Source organism: Syngnathoides biaculeatus, chromosome 5 (assembly GCF_019802595.1).
Source record: "Syngnathoides biaculeatus isolate LvHL_M chromosome 5, ASM1980259v1, whole genome shotgun sequence".
Taxonomy (NCBI): Eukaryota; Metazoa; Chordata; class Actinopteri; order Syngnathiformes; family Syngnathidae; genus Syngnathoides; species Syngnathoides biaculeatus.
Window position 1 is genome coordinate 13,168,026 of NC_084644.1, and position 21,365 is coordinate 13,189,390.

At 41.9% G+C, this 21,365-nt stretch overlaps 1 protein-coding gene and 1 long non-coding RNA gene across 5 annotated transcripts in view; one reads left to right on the forward strand and one right to left on the reverse strand.

Moving 5' to 3' along the window:
* myh14 (myosin, heavy chain 14, non-muscle) overlaps positions 1-21,365 on the forward strand; it is a 49,261-nt gene that overhangs the window by 24,961 nt on the left and 2,935 nt on the right. For 2 of the 4 annotated variants that reach the window (XM_061821074.1, XM_061821075.1), the window contains 29 exons: positions 36-209; positions 292-406; positions 2,436-2,644; positions 3,654-3,775; positions 3,890-3,959; positions 4,559-4,719; positions 5,483-5,591; positions 6,603-6,734; positions 6,831-7,037; positions 7,164-7,301; positions 7,377-7,500; positions 8,420-8,591; positions 8,675-8,887; positions 9,252-9,396; positions 10,688-10,894; positions 10,984-11,088; positions 11,196-11,348; positions 13,348-13,596; positions 13,673-13,786; positions 15,099-15,197; positions 15,267-15,479; positions 16,363-16,524; positions 16,598-16,726; positions 17,901-17,989; positions 18,071-18,194; positions 18,333-18,541; positions 18,781-18,889; positions 20,083-20,255; positions 20,415-20,438. In XM_061821074.1, the coding sequence (XP_061677058.1) occupies positions 36-209; positions 292-406; positions 2,436-2,644; positions 3,654-3,775; positions 3,890-3,959; positions 4,559-4,719; positions 5,483-5,591; positions 6,603-6,734; positions 6,831-7,037; positions 7,164-7,301; positions 7,377-7,500; positions 8,420-8,591; positions 8,675-8,887; positions 9,252-9,396; positions 10,688-10,894; positions 10,984-11,088; positions 11,196-11,348; positions 13,348-13,596; positions 13,673-13,786; positions 15,099-15,197; positions 15,267-15,479; positions 16,363-16,524; positions 16,598-16,726; positions 17,901-17,989; positions 18,071-18,194; positions 18,333-18,541; positions 18,781-18,889; positions 20,083-20,255; positions 20,415-20,438 (4,250 nt within the window). Of the gene's footprint in view, positions 1-35; positions 210-291; positions 407-2,435; positions 2,645-3,653; positions 3,776-3,889; positions 3,960-4,558; positions 4,720-5,482; positions 5,592-6,602; positions 6,735-6,830; positions 7,038-7,163; positions 7,302-7,376; positions 7,501-8,419; positions 8,592-8,674; positions 8,888-9,251; positions 9,397-10,687; positions 10,895-10,983; positions 11,089-11,195; positions 11,349-13,347; positions 13,597-13,672; positions 13,787-15,098; positions 15,198-15,266; positions 15,480-16,362; positions 16,525-16,597; positions 16,727-17,900; positions 17,990-18,070; positions 18,195-18,332; positions 18,542-18,780; positions 18,890-20,082; positions 20,256-20,414; positions 20,443-21,365 lie in introns of all 4 variants that reach the window. The other 2 variants (XM_061821078.1, XM_061821076.1) reach the window with 2 other exon arrangements.
* LOC133501369 (uncharacterized) lies at positions 6,577-7,230 on the reverse strand. Its single transcript, XR_009795164.1, has 3 exons — positions 7,097-7,230; positions 6,796-6,967; positions 6,577-6,713 (listed from the first exon to the last, which is right to left on the reverse strand). It is a non-coding gene; the product is annotated as an uncharacterized LOC133501369 (long non-coding RNA).

Genomic DNA, 21,365 nt, shown 5'->3' on the forward strand with positions numbered 1-21,365 from the left:
TTGAACATAATTTGGGGTGGTCTTGTCTTGGCTAGGCTAACCCACCTGGTGTGTTGGCCCTGCTGGACGAAGAGTGCTGGTTCCCTCGAGCTACAGACCAATCATTTGTTGAAAAGCTGACGAGTCAGCAAGGCAGCCATCCCAAATTCTTCAAATCCAAGCAACCGCGTGGCGAGGCCGACTTTTCCATTATCCACTATGCTGGCAAGGTGTCCATCAACATCAAAAAAGAAAAGGTCACAACGACGGAACTGCGTCTTAGCTCTTTTTTTCTTGATTATGCACCATCAGGTTGACTACAAGGCCAATGACTGGTTGGTGAAGAACATGGATCCCCTGAACGACAACGTGGCATCTCTTCTTCACCAGTCGTCCGACCATTTTGTCTCTGAGCTGTGGAAGGAGGGTGAGATCAATGCCCTCATGTCTTTTTCATGCATTCACCCTGTGTTAATAAACAATAATATATGTATCCTTTTCTCCTCAAAGCCCTCAGATATAACCAGCAGAGCTAAATTAACTATTTTCTCAGGTTTTTTTTGTCATGAACCATACGTTCAACTGTCCTCCTCTTTTCTGCTGTGTTGATGCAATATCTTTCCGGATTCTTTATTCACCCCTTGTTTGGACTTCTCTTTCCTTCTTTGCTTTCCTGCATCCCTCCTCAGATATTCAAACTCTACCTCGTGTCTACTTCTTTGACTCCTATACCACACTGCAGGCAAATGGCTCCGACAGTAGGTTTCTCTGCACCACTGTTTGTGTCCTGCATGAACCCCTCCCCTCTACTCATGTTGTTTCTGTCTGCCCTTGTCTCGTTCTTGTGTCAGTAGTGTATTAGAGCTGCTTTTAGCTGACGTGCCTATGTGATGTACCGTTTACCATAATTAAGGAAGCAACTCAGCTCCATTTTGTGTGAGGATAGCAGCATGCTAGTCGTCACTGTACACATCAAACCAACATTCGGGATCATGCCTAATGAAGCTGCAGTTACAACACAGACCAGAGAAAACGTCATTGTGATCCTGAATGAGATGCAAAATATTGGCGTGCTAACATTTAAACTATATGCTAATCTCAGCCATTATGTTTTTCTTCATTTGGCACCATTGTTTAAAACCAGTAATGTGTAGAAAACGAGCATCTTTTTCAGTCAGATCACATCTACAAATAGTACTGGCTGTAAAGCAATATTTCTGCATCTCCATATTTACTGTATTTCTTCAAATGGTGGCCCCCACTGTATTATACACCAATGTATTTCATCTACAAAAGCCTCTCTAAAATATATACCTCCTACACATCAGGAAAAACGTTCATTGACTGCATTGCGAAAATGGTCAACTGCTGAAGCCATTTGATTGCTGTTGCTAACCAAAACCACAGCACCTACGAAAGCAGAAGAATTCATGTGCAAATGAGTTCCCTATGATGATTTTAAGTTTTGTGACAGTAGTGCTGTCCTGTTTGTCAATGTATATGCTTTTCATAGTCATATTTATAATGGGTTAAAGTCCTCTTACATTTCACAGTAATTGTAATCCAGTAATTCCTTGCATGAGACGAGAGTCCTGCAGCAAATAGCGAAAAACCTAGAGTAGTTGACGTCCTCCCAAAAAAATTTATAGAATTTTCCTGTATTAATAGTTGACACTGGAAACATCCCAAAAGCTAGGATCCCAAAACAGTTGGCTGTAAAAAAACAAAAAAGAAGAATTTTTAATCTGAATTTGAAAACACTCACACTCGGAGCTGGCGTCACCTCTGTTAGCAACTCATTCCAGTCCATTGTCACTTTGAATTCTGGCTACTGACCCCTGAGATTGCCTCATAGTCAGCACTGTAAATGAAAAATTATTTTCAATTGTGTTACCTGGTTAAATTACAAAGCTGTTGAATATTATCTCAAACTCATAACAGTTTTACCCTTATAAATAAATTGCTTACAGATGGTTTGATTTCAGGGGAAAATAAAGCATTCCAATTACACATGTACATGCCCATGCTCGGATGCATCTCCTTAACTTCCACTAACAACCCAGGCTAAACTTACTCCTCCCCCAACATACAAAGGTTGTCAGTCAAGATATACAGTATCTCATCAGCATACATCCATGACATCAATTACTGTACAGTACTACTATTGTATTTAAAGAGGGCTTTGGCCTCATATTGTGGCATCTTTGAGCATTTCAGGGGGAAAAAAAGCACAAAATACGCAATTTAATTTTTTCAGTGCATACTATGGGATATGTTCCATCGGAAAAACATGAATAGGTTCATTTGCGAAGTTCGAATACACTATTCCCTGGCCACTATTTGTGGGAAATGCTGTGTCTGTACATTTAATAACACACTTTTTAGAGTGCTTGGTAACAGGTTATAAATCATCGTCAGCATGAAAAATGTCTTAAGTCTTCTCTCTTTCCATCCAGTGGACCGCATTATATGTCTGGACCAGGTCTCGTCATCGGGTGAGAACAGCGGGACTCTAGCGTTCGGCTCATCGGGACTGAAGACCAAGAAGGGAATGTTCAGGACCGTGGGCCAGCTCTACAAAGAGTCTCTGTCTAAGCTGATGGCCACGTTGAGGAACACCAATCCCAATTTTCTACGCTGCATCATTCCCAACCACGAGAAGAGGGTGAGACAGCACAAAAATTATAACATCTAGTATCCCCTCACCCAAAGAAAAAAAAAAAAAAACTTATAGCAGCCTCTTGCAAAGGATCGATGTTTGTCAATCTGATACAGCCATTCATGTACCGCTTATCCTCACTGTAGCCTGTCCCAGCTATTTTCAGGCTAGATCCTGAACCGCTCCCCAGCCAATCACGGGGCACAGATAAACAAAACTTAGATTCACACATACAGGCAATTTAGAGTCTTCATTTAATCTTCCGCGCATGTTTTTTGGATGTGTGAGTAAACCGGAGTACCTGGTGAAAACCTTTGCAGGCACAAGGACAACATGTGAACTGCACACATGGGGGGGCCAGGATTTGAACCGTGGTCTTTGGAACTGTGAGGCAGATGTGCTAACCAGTCGTCTGCCGTGTGACCATTATAATTCGTACACTAGTAAAAAAAAATGGTAAATAAGGGTGTCGTGATCCATGCATTACAGAGAGTGTTACAAATTGCAGTGATTAAAAAAAGAGAAGGTTTCAATTTTTTATTATTGGAGTCATGAAACAGTTCTATCACCAACAAAAAAACAATTTTGTTATGATTGATCAATTAATCTTTTAATGCATTAATTCAAATCTTACTATACTAAATAAAATACAAGAGTGGCATACTGAAATAAAAAAAAAAAACATTATTTTGGTTTATATAAATTACATTCCATTTTCATTTTAAGAAATCCCAGTTTTTATATTATGATTTACAGTTCAATCTTACATTGCTAAAAAATGAACTTTGTCAGTAGCAAAGCTATGAAAAAAATAACAGAATTTTGTCATCAATCCATTGATGATTTTTTTTTTTACAATGAAACATTATTGATTGATTCCTCAACAACATTCCGATTGCTGATCCTCCACTTCATTTTTAAATCTGCCATTCACAGGTGTTAAACTATTTTACCGAAACATACAATGAAAACATTGAACTTATATTTTCTTACCGGCTTCTCTTGTCCTTTTTAGGCTGGCAAACTTGAACCGCAATTAGTTTTGGACCAGCTGAGATGCAACGGGGTCCTGGAAGGCATCCGTATCTGCCGACAAGGCTTCCCGAATCGCATTCCGTTCCAGGAGTTCAGACAGAGGTAAGTGTGGTCATATTAGTTGTTAATACAGTATTTGTATATCAGCAACTTGTCTCTCATACACATGCAGCTTACATCTGCTTAACCACACACTAACTCAAATGTATCCTGTAGGTATGAGATTCTGACTCCTAATGCTATTCCTCGCACCTTCATGGACGGAAAACAGGCGTCAGAACTCATGGTAGGTAGTAGTTTTTCCACCAGTAGTGGGTGTTTTTTTGTGCTATCCAGACCTTCAACTCTTTTTTTAATCCACATTTTAACCCATTCATGGGCAGGGTGGTAATTTTTTGCCTTATTGAGATAAAGGTCTCCTAACAGGCCACGATCAAGGAAATAACACTTCTTTTTCATTTATGGTTAAATTATATGATAATTTTACTAGTTTATAATCTCAACCCAAAAATCTTATGCTGCCCGCAAGAGGGTACTTGGGTTTTCTTAGTAGAGCGTCCCAAAAAGCAGAATCAGATTAAAACACTTAAATATTTTGATATACTGAATGATGTAATGCGTGAAAATCATGATCAATCAATCAATACGATACAAAATTTCATTGAAACATCCCACCCCACATGCATGTACATCAGATGGAGCAGTTTGGAATTTATTTATCAAAAGAGATGGTGAAACAAACAAAAAAAATCTACATCCTACTCACCTGAGATGCTTTTTATTAAATGTACTAATGTAAGCAGATCCCTTTTATGATTCATGTGTACCAGATACATACTGTCAGTATTCCAGATGGTGATTTTAACTTCTATTTTTCCTGCTCAGATCAAAGCTTTGGACCTCGATCCCAATCTTTTCCGTGTGGGTCAAAGCAAAGTATTCTTCAGAGCCGGCGTGCTGGCTCACCTGGAGGAGGAGCGAGACTTAAAGATCACCGACACCATCATTCGCTTCCAGAGTGCGGCTAGGGGTTACCTCGCACGCAAGTAAGGAAAAACATCAATGGTTTCATCACAGGTCACGTAATAGTCGTGGTGAGACCGCATACATGTACAGTTTAATTGCTAGGGGTGGAACGGTATGCCACTAATTATGGTTTGGAGCGTACCTTGGTTTTATGATGATTCTTCATTCGGGTCACAGAAACAGTATTGAAACAAAATGGTAAACAATGCTTTGCAACGGTGCACGTTGCTCAATTTTACTCCCCTTATTGCTTGATTTCCAACTGACTGGTGACTGTTGGCTTATTAGACAAAGGATTAGCCTGACAGTTCAAGTTGAAAAATATTATAAAGGAGAACTGTGACGTACAAAGCCGACGGGAATATTTGAACTTCTTGACAATCCTCATCAGTGACGTGGGAAGCAGATAATCCTGGACAGGAATTTGGCGTATGGCCTTTGGAATGCTACGAATGACATGAATAATGGAGTAAGGGGGATAATTAGGAACCATCAAACAGGAAAATTCAGTTCATTCACATTGCCAGTAATCTGGAAGAATATTTGAACGAGCATGTCACTCCATTTCTGAGCGAGCATTGAGTTCATTTATGAAGAATAAGTCATCCTAACTCAAATCTAAAAATATTCAGCGTTCATTTTATATTTGAAATTTTTGTTAAATCTAAACACGACTATTTTATGTGTGTGTGGGAGGGGGGTGGGGGTGCTAAAACTTTTATTTTACAATCTTTATCTGCTTGTTGCCAAATGTGTTGACGTGTAATTTTGCTCTCCTCTCAGAGCATTTACAAAGAAACAGCAGCAGCTAAGCGCTCTCAGGGTGATGCAGAGGAACTGTCATGCTTACCTCATACTCAAGAACTGGCAGTGGTGGCGGCTTTTCACAAAGGTACAAATAATGGATAGTTTTTAATCTCTATAGTTATCACTAAATTTTGAGCACCTTGACGGTAGCTTTGATGCAGCACTCCCTTAGTTACTGTTTGTTTCATAGTTTTTTCATTGTTTTTGTGTGTGTGTGTGCTGGGGGTGGGGGGTTTCGTTTGTTTTTTACATTTATGGCCTGGAAGTGATTCCTGTAATTATAACTTACTATTGTTTTGCAAAGGTTATTGATAGATGAAGACAACTTCTGACTTGGTTAAAAATTTGGTTTACTTTGACACCGTTGGTTGGAAGGAACTCCAAAAAAAACTGCTGACAGCAATACGAGCACTTGCTCTAGTTTAATGAAAAAAATACATTGTCTTTACAAGGATAGTCATAATTTTTAAAGACTTCACTAAGATCCCAGATGTCACTCACAAGCCCACACCCCTTAAAGGCAGACATCCAATTCAGTACATTAATATTATAGCATGTGCAGTAATTATACTATAGAATATTGGTCTCTTTTAATTATCTTTTTATACAATTACATACTAAATTTTACATTTAAAAATTAAAATGTAAAAATTAAAAGTTATAAATAATAAATTAAAATCAAAACTACTAATAATTATCAAGAAATAATTATAAAATTAAAAACTAAATTTGGGGGGAATAGAGGAAAATTTGGGAAAAAAAATATGTACAATGTGCATTTGTTGGAAAAAACAATTTGGAAAAGGGTTTTACATACAAGTAACTAGATCATATAACAAATTAATTACACACGTCAAAAAATAAGGATTTTCTACTTATTACTATAAGTTGCCAGTATAGATAGAGGAGCAAAAATACAGAATTTGTAGAAAATAAACAATAATTGTCTGACCATTTAAGTGAAATTGGATAATTTCCCATGGGACACTAAATGTTACACAACACACTCATCTGCTGTGGCACATAAAAGTCCCAAGTCGGTCCTAAAAGTTCATGAAGTTGAAAATGAACCTGACTCTTGATGTGTACTTGGCAGGTGAAGCCGCTGCTACAGGTGACCCGGCAAGATGAGGAGATCCAAATCAGAGAGTCAGAGTTGGTGAAGGTCAAAGAAAGACTTACCCGAATGGAGCAGGAATTCACCGACCTGGACAAGAAACACATTCAGGTGAGTAAACCTCAACTTGATTGTTGTCTTTGATCACAGCCTCCTCACAAACATCACTCACTCAGGTCACTATCTCCCCTCTTCTTCATCTACTAGCTGGTAGAAGAGAAGGCAGTGTTGGCTGACCAACTGCAAGCCGAAGCAGAGCTCTTTGCAGAAGCCGAAGAGATGCGGTCCAGACTGGCCAGTCGCAAGCAGGAGCTAGAAGATGTGCTCACTGAGCTGGAGAGCCGCTTGGAGGAGGAGGAAGAGAGGGGGGTGCAGATGAGCAATGAGAAGAAGAAAATGCAGCAGAATATTCAGGTGTGAAAGGCCAAAAAATTGCAACACATTTTCAATTCATTGTAGGCCGAAGACGTTACAATGTATTCTTCTGAGTGCGTCTTGAATTAAAAACAGGGGTTACTGGGGCTCTTTTTCTCCTTCTAGGACCTGGAGGAGCAGCTAGAAGAGGAAGAAGGTGCCAGACAGCGCCTTCTGCTAGAGAAGGTTTCCTTGGAGACAAAAGTCAAAAGTCTAGAGAGTGACCTCCTAGGTGCAGGGGAGCAGAGAGATCGCCTTGGCAAGGTTGGCGTTGTATGGAAAGCTTGCTGTCCGTTCAAACATTTGTGCCGATCCTGTCGATTGTGTGGTGTTGTGCAGGAGAAGAAGCTTCTGGAGGAGCGTCTGAGCGAGGTGACAGACCACCTTACCGAAGAGGAGGAGAAGAGCAAAAGCTTGAACAAACTAAAGAACAAACAGGAAGCCATTATCGCCGACCTTGAAGGTGAAACTTGTGTACATGTGTTATGTAGAGCAGTGAGTGGTCCCCTAGCTTTTTTCCGCCATGGATCGTTTCTGCAAGTCCACCAACAATTGGTCGATGTATGAGGGGTGGGGTAGTGGAGGGAATGGAGTTTCCCGTTTGGAAGATAATTGTGTGTGAGGGGAGGCGGGGGCGGGGGCGTCATGCGTCATCTCCCCGACGACATGTCATCGGGTGGGGTAGGGGTTGCCACTTCTCCCACTCTGCAAGGAAAAGAAAACATTTTTGTTTGTTTGGATCAATGATGTCCTATCTATCTATCTATCTATCTATCTATCTATCTATCTATCTATCTATCTATCTATCTATCTATCTATCTATCTATCTATCTATCTATCTATCTATCTATATCTATCTATCTATCTATCTATCTATCTATCTATCTATCTATCGCTGTCTCTTTCTGTCTCTGTCCATCAATTAATAACTGGGGCCTTTAGTTTCATGAGTAGTGCAAGTCAGTGTAGTGCTTGGCTGAGTTCTGCGAGGATGATAAAAGAAAGATGGCCTCCTATACAGGGATGCCCTTGTTCTCGACCACAATCCGTTCCAGAAAATGGTTTGAAAAGTGAATTGTTCAAAACCCGAATCAATGTTTCCTATTACAATGTATGGAAAAATGATGTGTTAAAAATTGGGCTTTTTAAAGCATTTTTTTGTTTTTCCTGATAATAAACTTCATAGTATACTTTAAATACTTTATATAATAAAATAATTTAATAAATGTAGTTATTTTTTGCTTAAATGTATGCTTTAGTAGTAGAGTACTCTAGGCTGGGAGTGCATTGGTGTATCTATAGCAAAGCCCATGTATTATCTGACATGCAATTCCAGCTGTCTTTTATTAGAATGCCGTGTGATGTGCATCTGTATGGTTCAGATCGTCTGAAGCGTGAGGAGCAAGGGCGTTTGGAGCAGGAGAAGTGGAAGAGGAAGATGGAGACCGAGGCAATCGAGGCGCAAGAGCAGTTGTCTGACCTGGGTCTCGTATCTGGCGAGCTTAAGGGGAGTCTGTCCCAGAAGGAAAAAGAAATAACAACTCTGCAGAATCGGTGAGGAACAATAAAAATACGGCAATGGAGAAAAAAAATGCCAAAGTAGATTCTCAGTCACTTGATGACTTTCTGTGGGAAAGGTTGGAGGAGGAGAGTACACGGCGTACAGAAGCTCAGAGGTCGCTGAGGGAGGCCATGTCGCAAGTGTCTGAGCTCAAAGAGGAAGTGGAGAACGAGCGAGGCATGCGAGAGAGGGCGGAGAAGCAGAGGCGAGACCTTGGGGAGGAGCTAGAGGCTTTGAGGACGGAGCTGGAGGACACCCTTGACACCACCGCTGCACAGCAGGAGCTCAGGTGATGTGCAACAGAGCAATAACAGAACAGCAGACCCCAGTGACTTAAGAGGACGATAAAATGCAACTAAATCACTCAACTGCGCGGGAGCCTGCTAATTTAAGGCTCTCTTAAAATATTGTGCTAAATCCAAAATTGAAAAATCAAGACAGTGTGCAAAGGGGATCGATATTGCTAACGCTATGTGTTCAAATGGAGGCTTTGCTTAGATGGGTGAAAAAGTCAAGAATGATTATTACTAGGTCAGAATGAGATAAGACTGAAGATCAGAAAAGATCTATGATGTTTATCATATCAGTCATCAGGTTTGCTAAGAAGAGGCACATATACAAACATAAATGGAAACCTTTTGCTCTTTGTGCAGGTCTCGTCGGGAGGCTGAGGTAAACGACCTCCAGCGTTGCATTGAAGATGAGACACGTCGACACGAAGTCCAGTTGTCGGAGCTAAGAGTCAAGCACAGCGCTGCCATAGACAACCTTCAAGAGCAGCTGGACAACAGCAAGAGGGTAGGAAAAAGAAACAGCCCATGAGATGCATGCATATACAGTGAGCCCCAGTTTATCGTGGGGAAGTCCAGACCCATCTGCTGTATAGAAACCATGTCTTTTTTTTTTCACCTCAGACATTCTTTAAAGATATTTAAACTTAGTAAAACACACATCTTAAGTCGTCCTTAGTGTCCTTAGTGTCTGTAATCACTTTCATTACACACTGAGGGAACAAAGATTTTCTGATATATGAGACAAAGGGTTTGGTTCAAGATGTTGATATGACACTCACCAGTTCTATAAAACAAGATATAATAGAGAATTAAACAGAAAGCTGGTGGAAAGACTAAACAAGACACCAAAATAATTGTGTGGTACAGTAAACTTGTTGCATATGTCTGGCTGGAATTGTGTTATCGCAAAGATTAGACAACTTTAAATAGCAGGGAAATTAGCATGTGTTTGTTGAGAAAAATACTGAAATATGTGATAACGCTAGATAGCTACACAAGCACAGACATCAGAAACCCTAAATGAATGAGTACACCACTGGCACTTTAAGAAACTTTGAGAAAATGTACCCATAAATGTAATCATAAATAAATAAAAAATAAAGTGCATTAGTATAATAAATAATTTGGGGGAAATTGCATCATTTCAGTAGCAGTAGTGAAAGGATATTCAAAAAGTCCATGCAAGAGAAGACATTGGGTTGCAAATGCATCCACATTCCAAATTTGATCCGATTAATACATTAAAATAACATATTGAAGCCAAAGTTAATTAAAAAATCACAAAGTAATGATTATATTGTGAAATTGAACATTATATTGTGAAATTGAATGACATACAAAATTATTTTTTCATAATATATTGCAATAAAGGTCCCCCGGTATTATTATTGACGTAATTTAAATTATTCGGAATGTAAATTTCTACAACTTGGCAGTTCTCATAGTATTTTCTTTCTGGGTTTCGCCTTTTGGCCAATAATTTTCATTTCAGCACATTACTAAAAAAATACTCATATTCTCTGTGCTCTGTGGTAACAACCATTTTGACTGGTTTAGTTGAGACCTTCTCAGCCTCTTCTTGCTCTTCTTCTATTACAAAGTATGTCTTCCAGGAGACCTCAGTGCTGCCTGCCATGTTGCAGAACAACTTGGGACTACACTAAAGACACATTTGGCCATGCCTGTAACATGTAAAATTGTTGCCTGAAAATGATACATTGAAAGCTAGAAAAACGAACCACCATAAAGCAGAGGCTCAATCTACACACAATGTTGACATCATTGTTGTCGTTTAGGCGCGTCAATCTTTAGAGAAGACCAGATTGGTCCTTGAGGAAGAGAAGCAGAGCTTGAGCATGGAGCTGAAGAGCCTCCAGGCTAGCCGTACAGAAAGCGACCGAGGACGTAAAAGGGCTGAAAATCAGCTGCAGGAGGTCACTGTCCGCCTCAGTCAGGCCGAACAAGAGAAAGAGGAGAGAGAGGAGCGAGTGCAGAAGCTGCAGGTGGGAAAAGACGGAGCTTTCATTCAAGTCACCTCTGTACAATACTTAGTGGGACATCAAATATTTTAATTCCTTCTGTCTTCTTCCAGAATGAAATAGAGTCTCTTTCCAGCAATTTGTCCTCCTTTGACAGCAAATCCCTACGCCTATCTAAAGAAGTGAGTAGTCTCGAGAGCCAGCTACGTGACTTGCAGGTAAGATACACATTTTTACTGGAGGACATATTATTTCCCCCCCCCCCACACCACCCCACCCTACACACACACAAAACCTACCCAATCTTTTCAAATCCACCCTCCAGGAATCCCTACAAGAGGAGACCCGTCAGAAGTTGGCTTTAGCCGCCAGGGTTCGAGCGCTGGAAGATGAGAGGAATGGGTTGATGGAGAGGCTGGAGGAAGAAGAAGAGAAATCCAGGGAGTTGACCCGGCAGATCCAGACTCACAGTCAGCAGGTAGGCCACGCCCACCAGACACTTGGACCCGTTAGCTCAGATCTAAACTGATCCTCAGGCATCAAATTGGGCTCTTGAAGCAGTTTTCCTGCTATGGACACAAACAACCAAACAACCATTTACACTCACATTCTCACCTACGGGCAATTTCGAGTCTTCACTTAACCTACGCTGCATGTTTTGGGGATCTGGCGGGAAATCAGAGTACCTGGAGAAAACGCACACGAGGATGAGAGAACATGCAAACTCCACACAGGTAGGGCTGGGATTTGAACCCCCGGTCCTTAGAACTGTGAGCCAATAACCATTTGGTCACCGGGCCACTGTTCTTTGACCGATGAGTAAAATTTGTTGTGTGACCAAACTTGTAACTTGACTTACTTGTGTTTTAAATGAATTTTCTCTTTTGAAATGAATTGCAATGCAATTGACCCCCATTTTTAAGTGTTAAATAAAAAATAAAAAAGCACCGTATTTTGATGATTATAGCTTACAGCTAATAAAACACCAAAATTAATCTCAAGAAATCTAAAAAAAATCAATATTTTAATAGATGCTGTAAATGAGGTAGGAATTGGGCTTCTGATTCTGCACCCCGCCCCCCTGTATGTAATAATTCATTAATAATAATACAATACAATACAATAATACAAATTTCACATTTTGTATTAAACTTTTGTATGATATTTAAATTCACAAAGATGCTCATATTTTCTTCTGTGAACTAGGGGTTGAGACGATTTGGTGACGAGTCAATTAGTGAACTAAGCAACAAGTCAACTTTAATATTCTGCATCGACATTTACCGCTTGAAGTCCGTGAATCCTTAATCACGTTGTTTTTGCTTCTTGTCTTCTAATCGACCAAGTTGCAGTGGAGTTTGGACTCGCTCGTCTGCTGTCACTGAGCTATAATGCTCTTTGGAACAGCACAGACTCCGACCAGCATGGCAGTGAAGTCTCCATATGTCTATGCTGGTCAAACACTATGATAATAAAAGACCTGTGGATTAGAATAGCTCTCAATTTACCAGTCGATCTACATCCCTACCCTCACCTGTGAGCATGAGCTGTGGGTCGTGACCGAAAGAACAAGATCCCGCATACGAGCAGCCGAAATGAGTTTCCTCCGCAGGGTGTCCGGGTTCTCCCTTAGAGATAGGGTGAGAAGCTCGGTCATCCGGGAGGGGCTCAGTGTCGAGCCGCTACTCCTCCGCATTGAGAGGTGTCAGATGAGGTGGCTGGGGCATCTGATTCGGATGCCTCTCGGACGCCTCCCTGGTGAGGTGTTCCGGGCATGTCCCACTGGAAAGAGACCCCGAGGACGACCCAGGACTCGCTGGAGAGACTATGTGTCTCGGCTGGCTTGGGAAGACCTCGGGATCCCTCCAGAAGAGTTGGAAGAAGTGGCTGGGGAAAGAGAATTCTGGGTATCCCTGCTCAAACTACTTCCTCTGCGACCCAGCCTGGAAAAGCGGTAGATAATGGTTGGTTGGTTGGTTGGTTGGATGGATGGATGGATGGATGGATGGATGGATACAATAGTTGGTTGGATGGATGGATGGATGGATGATGGATGGATGGATGGATGGATTACAATAGTTGGTTGGATGGATGGATGGATGGATGGATGGATGGATGGATGGATGGATGGATGGATGGATGGATGGATGGATGGATGGATGGATGGATGGATGGATGGATGGATGGATTACAATAGCGGTTAGTCTTACTAGCATCTGCTCTTCCAACGTCATCAAATAATTCACGTTGACTCTTTTATACACGTTATACGCAAACTCTTTTGTCGTCATTCAAACACTTGTTGATACACTTTGTCAGTTTTAACAATTTGCGACTGTACAGTTCTGTGAAAAAATTACTTTACCGTGACCTTAGAAAAACATCTAATGACCCTGATTAGATTCTTATAATTGATTCAATTAGATAGTTCGTTTTTAATTTCTGACACTTGCACTTCCTTTGCTGTGACTAAAAAGCTGGCGGACATGCGCAAGCAGTCGGAGGAGGTGAACACGGCGGTGGAGACAGGCGAGGAGGCCCGCAGGAAGCTGCAGAGAGAGCTTGACGCTACTGTCCAGAGGGAGAAACAGCGGGAGGAGGAGAAGGAGCGTGTGGAGAGGCAGCGGGAGCGCCTCAGAGAGGAGATTGAAGACATGACTCTGGCCCTGCAGCGAGAGAGGCAAAACTGCACGGCTCTTGAAAAGAGACAAAAGAAGTTTGACCAGGTCAGAGCAGACTCCCGAAATACCCACACAGATGCCATTCTAGATCCAGTACTGAACTTTCCCTCCTTCCCCTCAGTGTTTGGCTGAGGAGAAGGCAGTGAGCACTCGTCTGGCTGAGGAGAAGGACCGAGCGGAAGCTGACAGTCGAGAGAAAGAGACGCGCTATCTTGCCTTGTCCAGAGCTCTACAGGTACTTTTATTATGTCTGGTATGAATAGCTCAAATAAGGTTATTACATAGCATATCAATTATGTTGAAGTCATGACTTTATATGCAAACTTGTACACAGCTGGAAAGGTTGAAGTACCTCAAAAGGCAAATCAAAGACAGATCGTCTATAACTAGAGAAAGTTCAGCTCTGTTGCTTCGTTCAGTATTCAGTAACCAGGACTCCAAAAGCGCACTACACAATGTAGTGAACATTCTCGTGATTTGCTGTAGATGTAGCTCAGACTACAATGGGAAATGTATGCAGAAATTTTAAAAACTCAAAAGAGCTCACAGTTTTTCCTCCCATTCTTCTTGTTACTCCCAGTTTAAGTTGTACTGTATATCATTTCGTCTAATAGAAGTCCACTAACCTAATGGTAACACATAATGGGAAACAGTATTGACACGCTAATGATAATCATAAAACTTTAAATAACTGCCACTTTAACACACAGAGGAACAGGATACAACAATTCCCACAGGGATGTATTCTTCCTGCTCTGTGAGAAACGGCAAAACGCTAGTAACATAATACGTACTGTCAAGCGCACATTTTCTAAGGAAAAGATGTGGAGTAGTGTTTCCAACTACTGTAATAACTAACACATTCCTGTAGATGGCAGTATTCCATCACTTTGGATTTGAAATCATTCTATTCCTGCATATTGCAGGTCACACTGGAATACCATAATTTCCGGCCTATAAGACACAACTTTTTTCACACGATTTCAACCCTGCGGCTTATGTGCTAATGGGGCTAATTTTTCCATTTTTTTTTTGTAACGGCCGCAAGGCGGCGCTCGAGCGGAAAAGGTAAGAGTGAGACCGGTGGAATATATGTGCCGAGGAAGTAACTTTTACCGGTCCGGCCCTGTTAGCGCTGCGCGAGCGTGTTACTGCCGTGTCTCAGTGATATTTACCAGTATGTTTTTTTTTAACCAGTACTGTTAACGCGGCGCCGCTAGTGTTAGTTTTAGCACGGAGGCGCTAGCGATAAACCCTCTGTGTACCGTCTTTCTTTGTAAATATCTCGTATTTCAATGTCGGTTTCAATGTGGGCACTTGCGGCTTTTACACAGCTGCGGCCTATGTATGTACCAAATGGTATTTCCTTTACAAATGTACTGGGTGAGGCTTATAACCAGGTGCGCTCTGTAGGCCGGGAATTATATATTATATATATGATATATTACTATATCACACAATTGTATGAAAATTCCTGCAATTATTAGGATATCTCTTAGGCCTAAACTCTACTGCATTGTGATGACCATGACCCATGTTTTGTGTAGGAGGCCCAGGACCAGAGGGACGACCTGGACAGGTCGAACAAGCAGCTTCGCCTTGAAATGGAACAGCTAGTCAACCAGCAAGATGATGTGGGCAAGAACGTAAGGCTTCACTTTCTTTATTCTCCATTTGTCTGAGCCATCAATGACGACCTCTTTTCCGGCATCCAGGTCCACGAGCTGGAGAGGAACCGCAGGGCTCTTGAGGCGGAAGCCGAAAGACTGCGTTCTCAGACACTGGAGCTCGAGGAGGAACTGACGGAGGCAGAAAACTCAAGGCTGAGGCTTGAAGTCACCCTGCAGGCACTCAAGGCTCAGTTTGAGAGGGAGATCAGCAGCAGTGAGGAGAAGGGCGAGGAAAAGAGGAGGGCGCTCAGCAAGCAGGTAGGGATGGCAAGCAAAGAGCAAAAACTGTCTATTGTGTTAATACAGTATAAATGCAAAGTATATGTGCAACCTACTTTCACATTCAGCAACAGCAGTCAATAGTACTTCTTCCTGATTCTGGTAAATGGCGAAAGGTACCATGACAAAACGCTCATAGGAACTTCAAATATCTATTATGTTTTTTTGTCATTTTGTTTTTTAATACACGATGTTACCGTAGTGCCACTAAAAGATAATATTCAACGTTCAGGTTTTGTTCATGCTTCCAAATATCTATCCATCCATTCTCTCCACCACTTGTCCAGTTTAGAGTTCCAGGATACTTAAGCCTTTGGGAAACAGGTGGACTACACCCTTAACTCGTTGCCAGCCAGTCACAGGGCACACATAGAGACAGACGACAACCATTCAAACTCACGTTTACACCTTTACTGAATGGGAACGGAACCCGTGTTCCCCGCAACAAAGTCAGACAAATGTACCAGTACACTGTCAGTCAATCGCATTTATATAGATACATTTTTAAAAGTGTACATCTGCCTCATAGTTCCTAAATCTAATTGGATTAAAAATGATTGAAAATTCGGGTCCTACTTATGTCCACTGGGGTTGCCATCCTCATTGATTGTGAATGCCCACAAAAGGTAGGACCTGACCTGGTGACTGACATGGGTGTTAATGAATGAGAGTGTAATGTTGGTTGACTGGTAACTGCCTAACCCGTTATTCAGACAGTTTTGAGTGAGTTGTGGCAGTTTTCCTTGGACCATTTTTGTAAATGAGTTATCCCACCAAAAATTGAAATTGGATGGGTTTTTTTCAGGGCCGTATGATCAGTCCGGGCTCCTAGATTTGACCAGGTCTTCCCTTGTTTTGCCAGGTACGTGAGCTGGAGATCCAGCTGGAGGAAGAGCGCAGCCAACGCTCGCAGGCCGTCCTGACCAAGAAGCAACTCGAAGCCGAGCTACAGGATTCTGAAGCTCAGGTGGAAACGTCCAGCCGCAGCAAGGAGGAGGCTGTCAAGCATCTGCGGAAGCTGCAGGTACGATCGCACACACCAAAGCCGCCTCCGGCCAACATGCAGGTGGTAATAAAAATCTTTGTGTTTATCCTAGAGTCAACTCAAAGAGGCACTTCGAGAGTTGGATGAGGCCAAGATTACTCGAGACGAGGTTATCACACAGTCCAAAGACAACGATAAGAAAATCCAAACCCTGGAGGCAGAAGTCCTGCAGCTTACTGAGGTAAGTGATATATTTAGAAATAATTCTTTACTGTGTTGTAAAAGCTTCTGGGCCAGTGATTCCAAACCAATGTGCCGTGGCCATTAATCCACCATGAGAGCTCTTCTGGTCTGCTGTGGGAAATGATCAAATTTCCCTCACTTCGTCAAAATTATATTTATTTACAGCAAATAATGTATCTCTGCCCATTTATCTACGGTAGTGGCATATGCAGACAGACAGAACAAATAAATGCTCTTCTATTCGATGACAGAAAGTCAATTACCGTATTTTCCCCACTCTACGGCGCACCGCATTATAAGGCGCATCTTTAATGATTGGTCTATTTTAAAACATTTTTTCATATATAAGGCGGACCGCATTATTAGGTGCTTAGAATAGATGCTACAGATGTTATTCATCCATTAGATGGAGCTGCACAAAAGGCTCAATATTGATCCATATATGAGGCGCATTGGATTATAAGGCGCACCGTCGGCTTTTAAGAAAATCTGAGATGACACGCTGTGGCCATCCCTAACGGGACAAGCTGAAAGAAAGTAGTAGATGTGCCTTATAGTGCGGAAAATACGGTAATTGACTTAAGTATCCTTTTTTGTGACCTTTTTGGTAGTTAGTGTGCTGTGAAAGTTTTCAAATGTAAGATATGTGCCTTGGCTCAATAAAGGTCGGGAATCACTAATCTTGGCCAATGGTTCCCAAACCTTTTTTTCAGCGCCCCCCCATTTTGGATTTGAAATTATTTTCAGCACACTCCACACATGCACACACATATTTCAATAAATATGCATAAGCTTATCTTACAAACATTCCTTGAGAATCATCATGGACATGAATGACAAACATAACTGCAATAATCTCTGCAGTGGTCACTTGTACAGTTGAAAAAGTACACTGGTGAGTTTACCAAGCCATCAAAAATAAACAAAAACCTGAACATTTTATTTCTGCTAAAATTCAACATCTTGAATCCCTCCGGTCATTTCAGTTGCCGGTGTGGGCTTGTGTGCTCAGTCGTAAAATTAGCTTCACCTGCTGGGTGTACATTAATAATGGAAAGCGTTCATGGTACCCCCGTGCCCCCTGTGTCATAACGTTGGACCCCCCTAGAGATGTTTCCCCCCTAGTTTGAAAACCACTGTTCTAGGCTAAAAATATCCTTTTGTGCGTGCAGGAGCTGGCGGTATCTGACCGGCAGAGAAGACAGGCTCAGCAGGAGAGAGACGAAATGGCCGACGACATCGTCAACAACAGCTCTGGAAAGTCTGTATCGCTTTGTGCTCTCGATGTGTGACATAAAGCTGATGTCTGATGTTTGTTATTTGATACGATTTGTTTGTTTAGGACAGCGCTATTTGAAGAGAAACGCCGGTTAGAGATGCGAGTGAGCCAGCTGGAGGAGGAGCTAGAGGAGGAGCAGACCAATGCTGAGCTTATTTCAGAGAGACAGAGAAAGATGGCTTTGCAGGTACAGCAGATGCGGTTCCACACATGCACGCACCTTTCAGCTCTCTTCTAGATACAGGGGTAGAATTGTATCAACTGTATTGGGTGTGTGCTAATTGTCTTTATTAAAATCGAGTCACAAAACATTCCCGTTATTCAGGTGGACACGCTGACGGTGCAGCTCCAGGGCGAGAGGACCCTGGCCCAGAAGGCTGAGGTAGCACGCGAGCAGCTGGAGCGGCACAACAAGGACATGAAGACGCGGTTGGAGGAGCTGGAGGGAACGGTCAGGGGGAAACATCGGCTCAGTGTCGCCGCCCTGGAGGCCAAGATAGAATCAATGGAGGAGCAGCTGGAACAAGAGAGACAGTGAGAGAAGAAACTTTTTTCATTGACATCCTTATTTTTGTAGGTGTCTTTTTTTTCTAAATGTAGCGTTGTTTTGGAAATACATATATTAATATTGAACCCCAGTCCTCAGACTTGTGAAGCCAAAGCTCTAAACAGTACCGCCCTTGTAAATAAATAAATATTGTATTTATATGTATTGTATTTATATTGTAGCATGCATTGATATTACAATAAATACATTTGTTTTTTTCTCTTAGGGAGCGTGCCATTGCCAACAAACTGGTGAGAAAGACTGAGAAGAAATTGAAGGAGGTTATGATGCAGGCAGAAGACGAGAGGAGGCATGCTGACCAGTACAGAGACCAGGTAAGCAGCAGACGTGGAACCCCGGTTGGGCCGTGATGCACTACAATTAATACTTTTGTAAGTCCCGAAGTCATTTCATTGAAGAGAAATCACGTAGCAGTACACACACCCAATGTTCCCTCTAAGATGCACAATTGCACATTTGCGCACTTGTCGCACACACTCAGCGCAGAGTAAAACAGATCCAGCGCAGTGAACTACAGCCTGACGTGTTTTTTTAACACTGGCAGCACACTGCCGCTCACAAAGAGCTGCTGCTCGGCCACACCAGGCCACACACACTACTTCCTTGTTTACCTGACACCGCCCCCCTCCGTTTTAAAGGGGTACACTCATAATTACAAACACCCGGGTATGTGAATAATAGAAGAAAAAGTGGTGAAACTGGATGACATTTTCTCTTTTTTTTTTTTTGGAGTAAAAATGGTCTGGTCTAAAGCCAAAGTAGAAAGTACGGGATGAGATGGTGTATAATGTTAAAATTTCAACTTGGCACAGCCTGATCAAGGATGAAAGCACAGACGATACATTGCCCAAAAAGCTAATTCTGTATTTTAAATATAGGAGGCAAGATAACATTAACCCTAAAACTGTTTGGGAGCATCATTCAGCTTTCACCATGCATTGCGAAAGATATTCTGCAAGCAATAATTGAGTTTTACACCAAGAAAAACAGACGGGGACATCATTGTGGGTTAAAAAAAAATGAAACAAAGAAGCGACATTTCATATTTATAGTTCATAGCTGGCTTGGTATATATTTGTATTGTAATGTATTTTTTTGTTTGTTGACACTTTCAGTGTAGGTTATCAAAAACACAAAATTGTTCTTAAAGATGTTCTGATGGGAATGTAATCGGAACCTTTTAATGAGCTGTGTAACTTCAATGGATGACACTGATTGACCACAGTGCATACGTCTGATGTTGCTCACAGTGGTCAAAGGGGGCGCTCACGGGCTTAGTGTGTTTGCTCAGACACATCAAAAATTAGAGGGACCCACCTGTGTTTGTTGTGAAAATGGAGCCTGAGAAAGTCCAAATAGGAACTAATCCTTGATGTTCGCCAATGGCCATCTGAATGATAATGCCTTTTCGCTCTGCATTTCTCCACGTCACATAAAAATGAGAAAATAAAAATGGAGTTGGCCCACTCTCGTTCTCAATATCTCATTTGTGATCTATCTGGTGAAGCTGGATAAGTCCATGGTGCGCCTGAGGCAGCTGAAGCGTCAGCTGGAGGAGGTGGAGGAGGAGAACTCGCGCTCCAACGCGCAGAAGAGGAAGCTGCAGCGAGAACTGGAGGAGCTGACGGAAAACAGCCAAAGCAGGATGCGCGAGATCACCAGCCTGCGCAACCAGCTCAGGTACGCGTGCGGTTTGCTTCCGCTGTGTGTGTGCATGTATTAACAACACCATTTAAGTTGACCATTGACCTTAATTTCTCTTTTGCCTTGCTGTTTTTCATTGCATCCATTTGTGTTCATCTAACACTGTCCATCTGTCCACGTCACACCAACATTCAGCGTCCCTGAATGGAGACCAGAGCAGTAGGTCATTGTGTTTTTTGTTTTATGTTTGTTTTGTTTTCTCTGTCCATGACTGTAAATGCACTGTGGGGATTAACCAAAGACAAAATATGTCGAAAACCTGGTTTTTACAGCTGATAGATTAAAGAGGTTGTAGTCGTTGGCATCCCACTGGTATAAAAGTACTGGATTTACAGTTGTTTGTTGTGTGTACGAAACAATCTATGGGATTATAACAGTACCATAATTCTTGTTCTACAGAGTGCAACTGGTTATAAACCTCACCCAGTAAATTTGTAAAGGAAATACCATTTGGTACATACATAGGCCACAGCCGTGTAAAAGCCACAAGTGCCGACATTGAAACACGATATATTTACAAAGAAAGACGGTACACAGAGTTTAACGCTAGTGCCGCGCAAACAGGGCCGTTAAAAAAAAAAAAAACATACTGGTAAAACATACTGGTAAAAATCACAGAGACACGCCAGTAACACACTACTAGCACAGCGCTAACAGGGCCGGACCGGTATAAGTCAGTTCCTCGGCACATATATTCGGTCTCTCTCTTACCTTTTCCGCTCAAGTGCCCCATGGGGCCATTAGAAAAAAATGCACAAATTAGCCGCATCACCGCATAAACCGCAGGGTTTAAAGCATGTGAAAAAAGTTGCGGTTTATAAACCGGAAATTACGGTATATGCAATTGGCTGGCAACCCGTTCAGGGTGTATCCCGTCTGCCGCCCAAAGATAGCTGCGATAGGCTCCCGGACACCTGGGACCCTTTTGAGCATGAGCTCAAAATGGATGGCTAATTACTTAACCGATGATTTAATTCAGTCATGTTGTCAAGTCCTGTTTTTATAAACTACAATATTATCAAGGAGAGGACTTTTAAGATTAGTGACATTTCCATTCATTTCGATGGTGAAAGGTGATTTGAGATA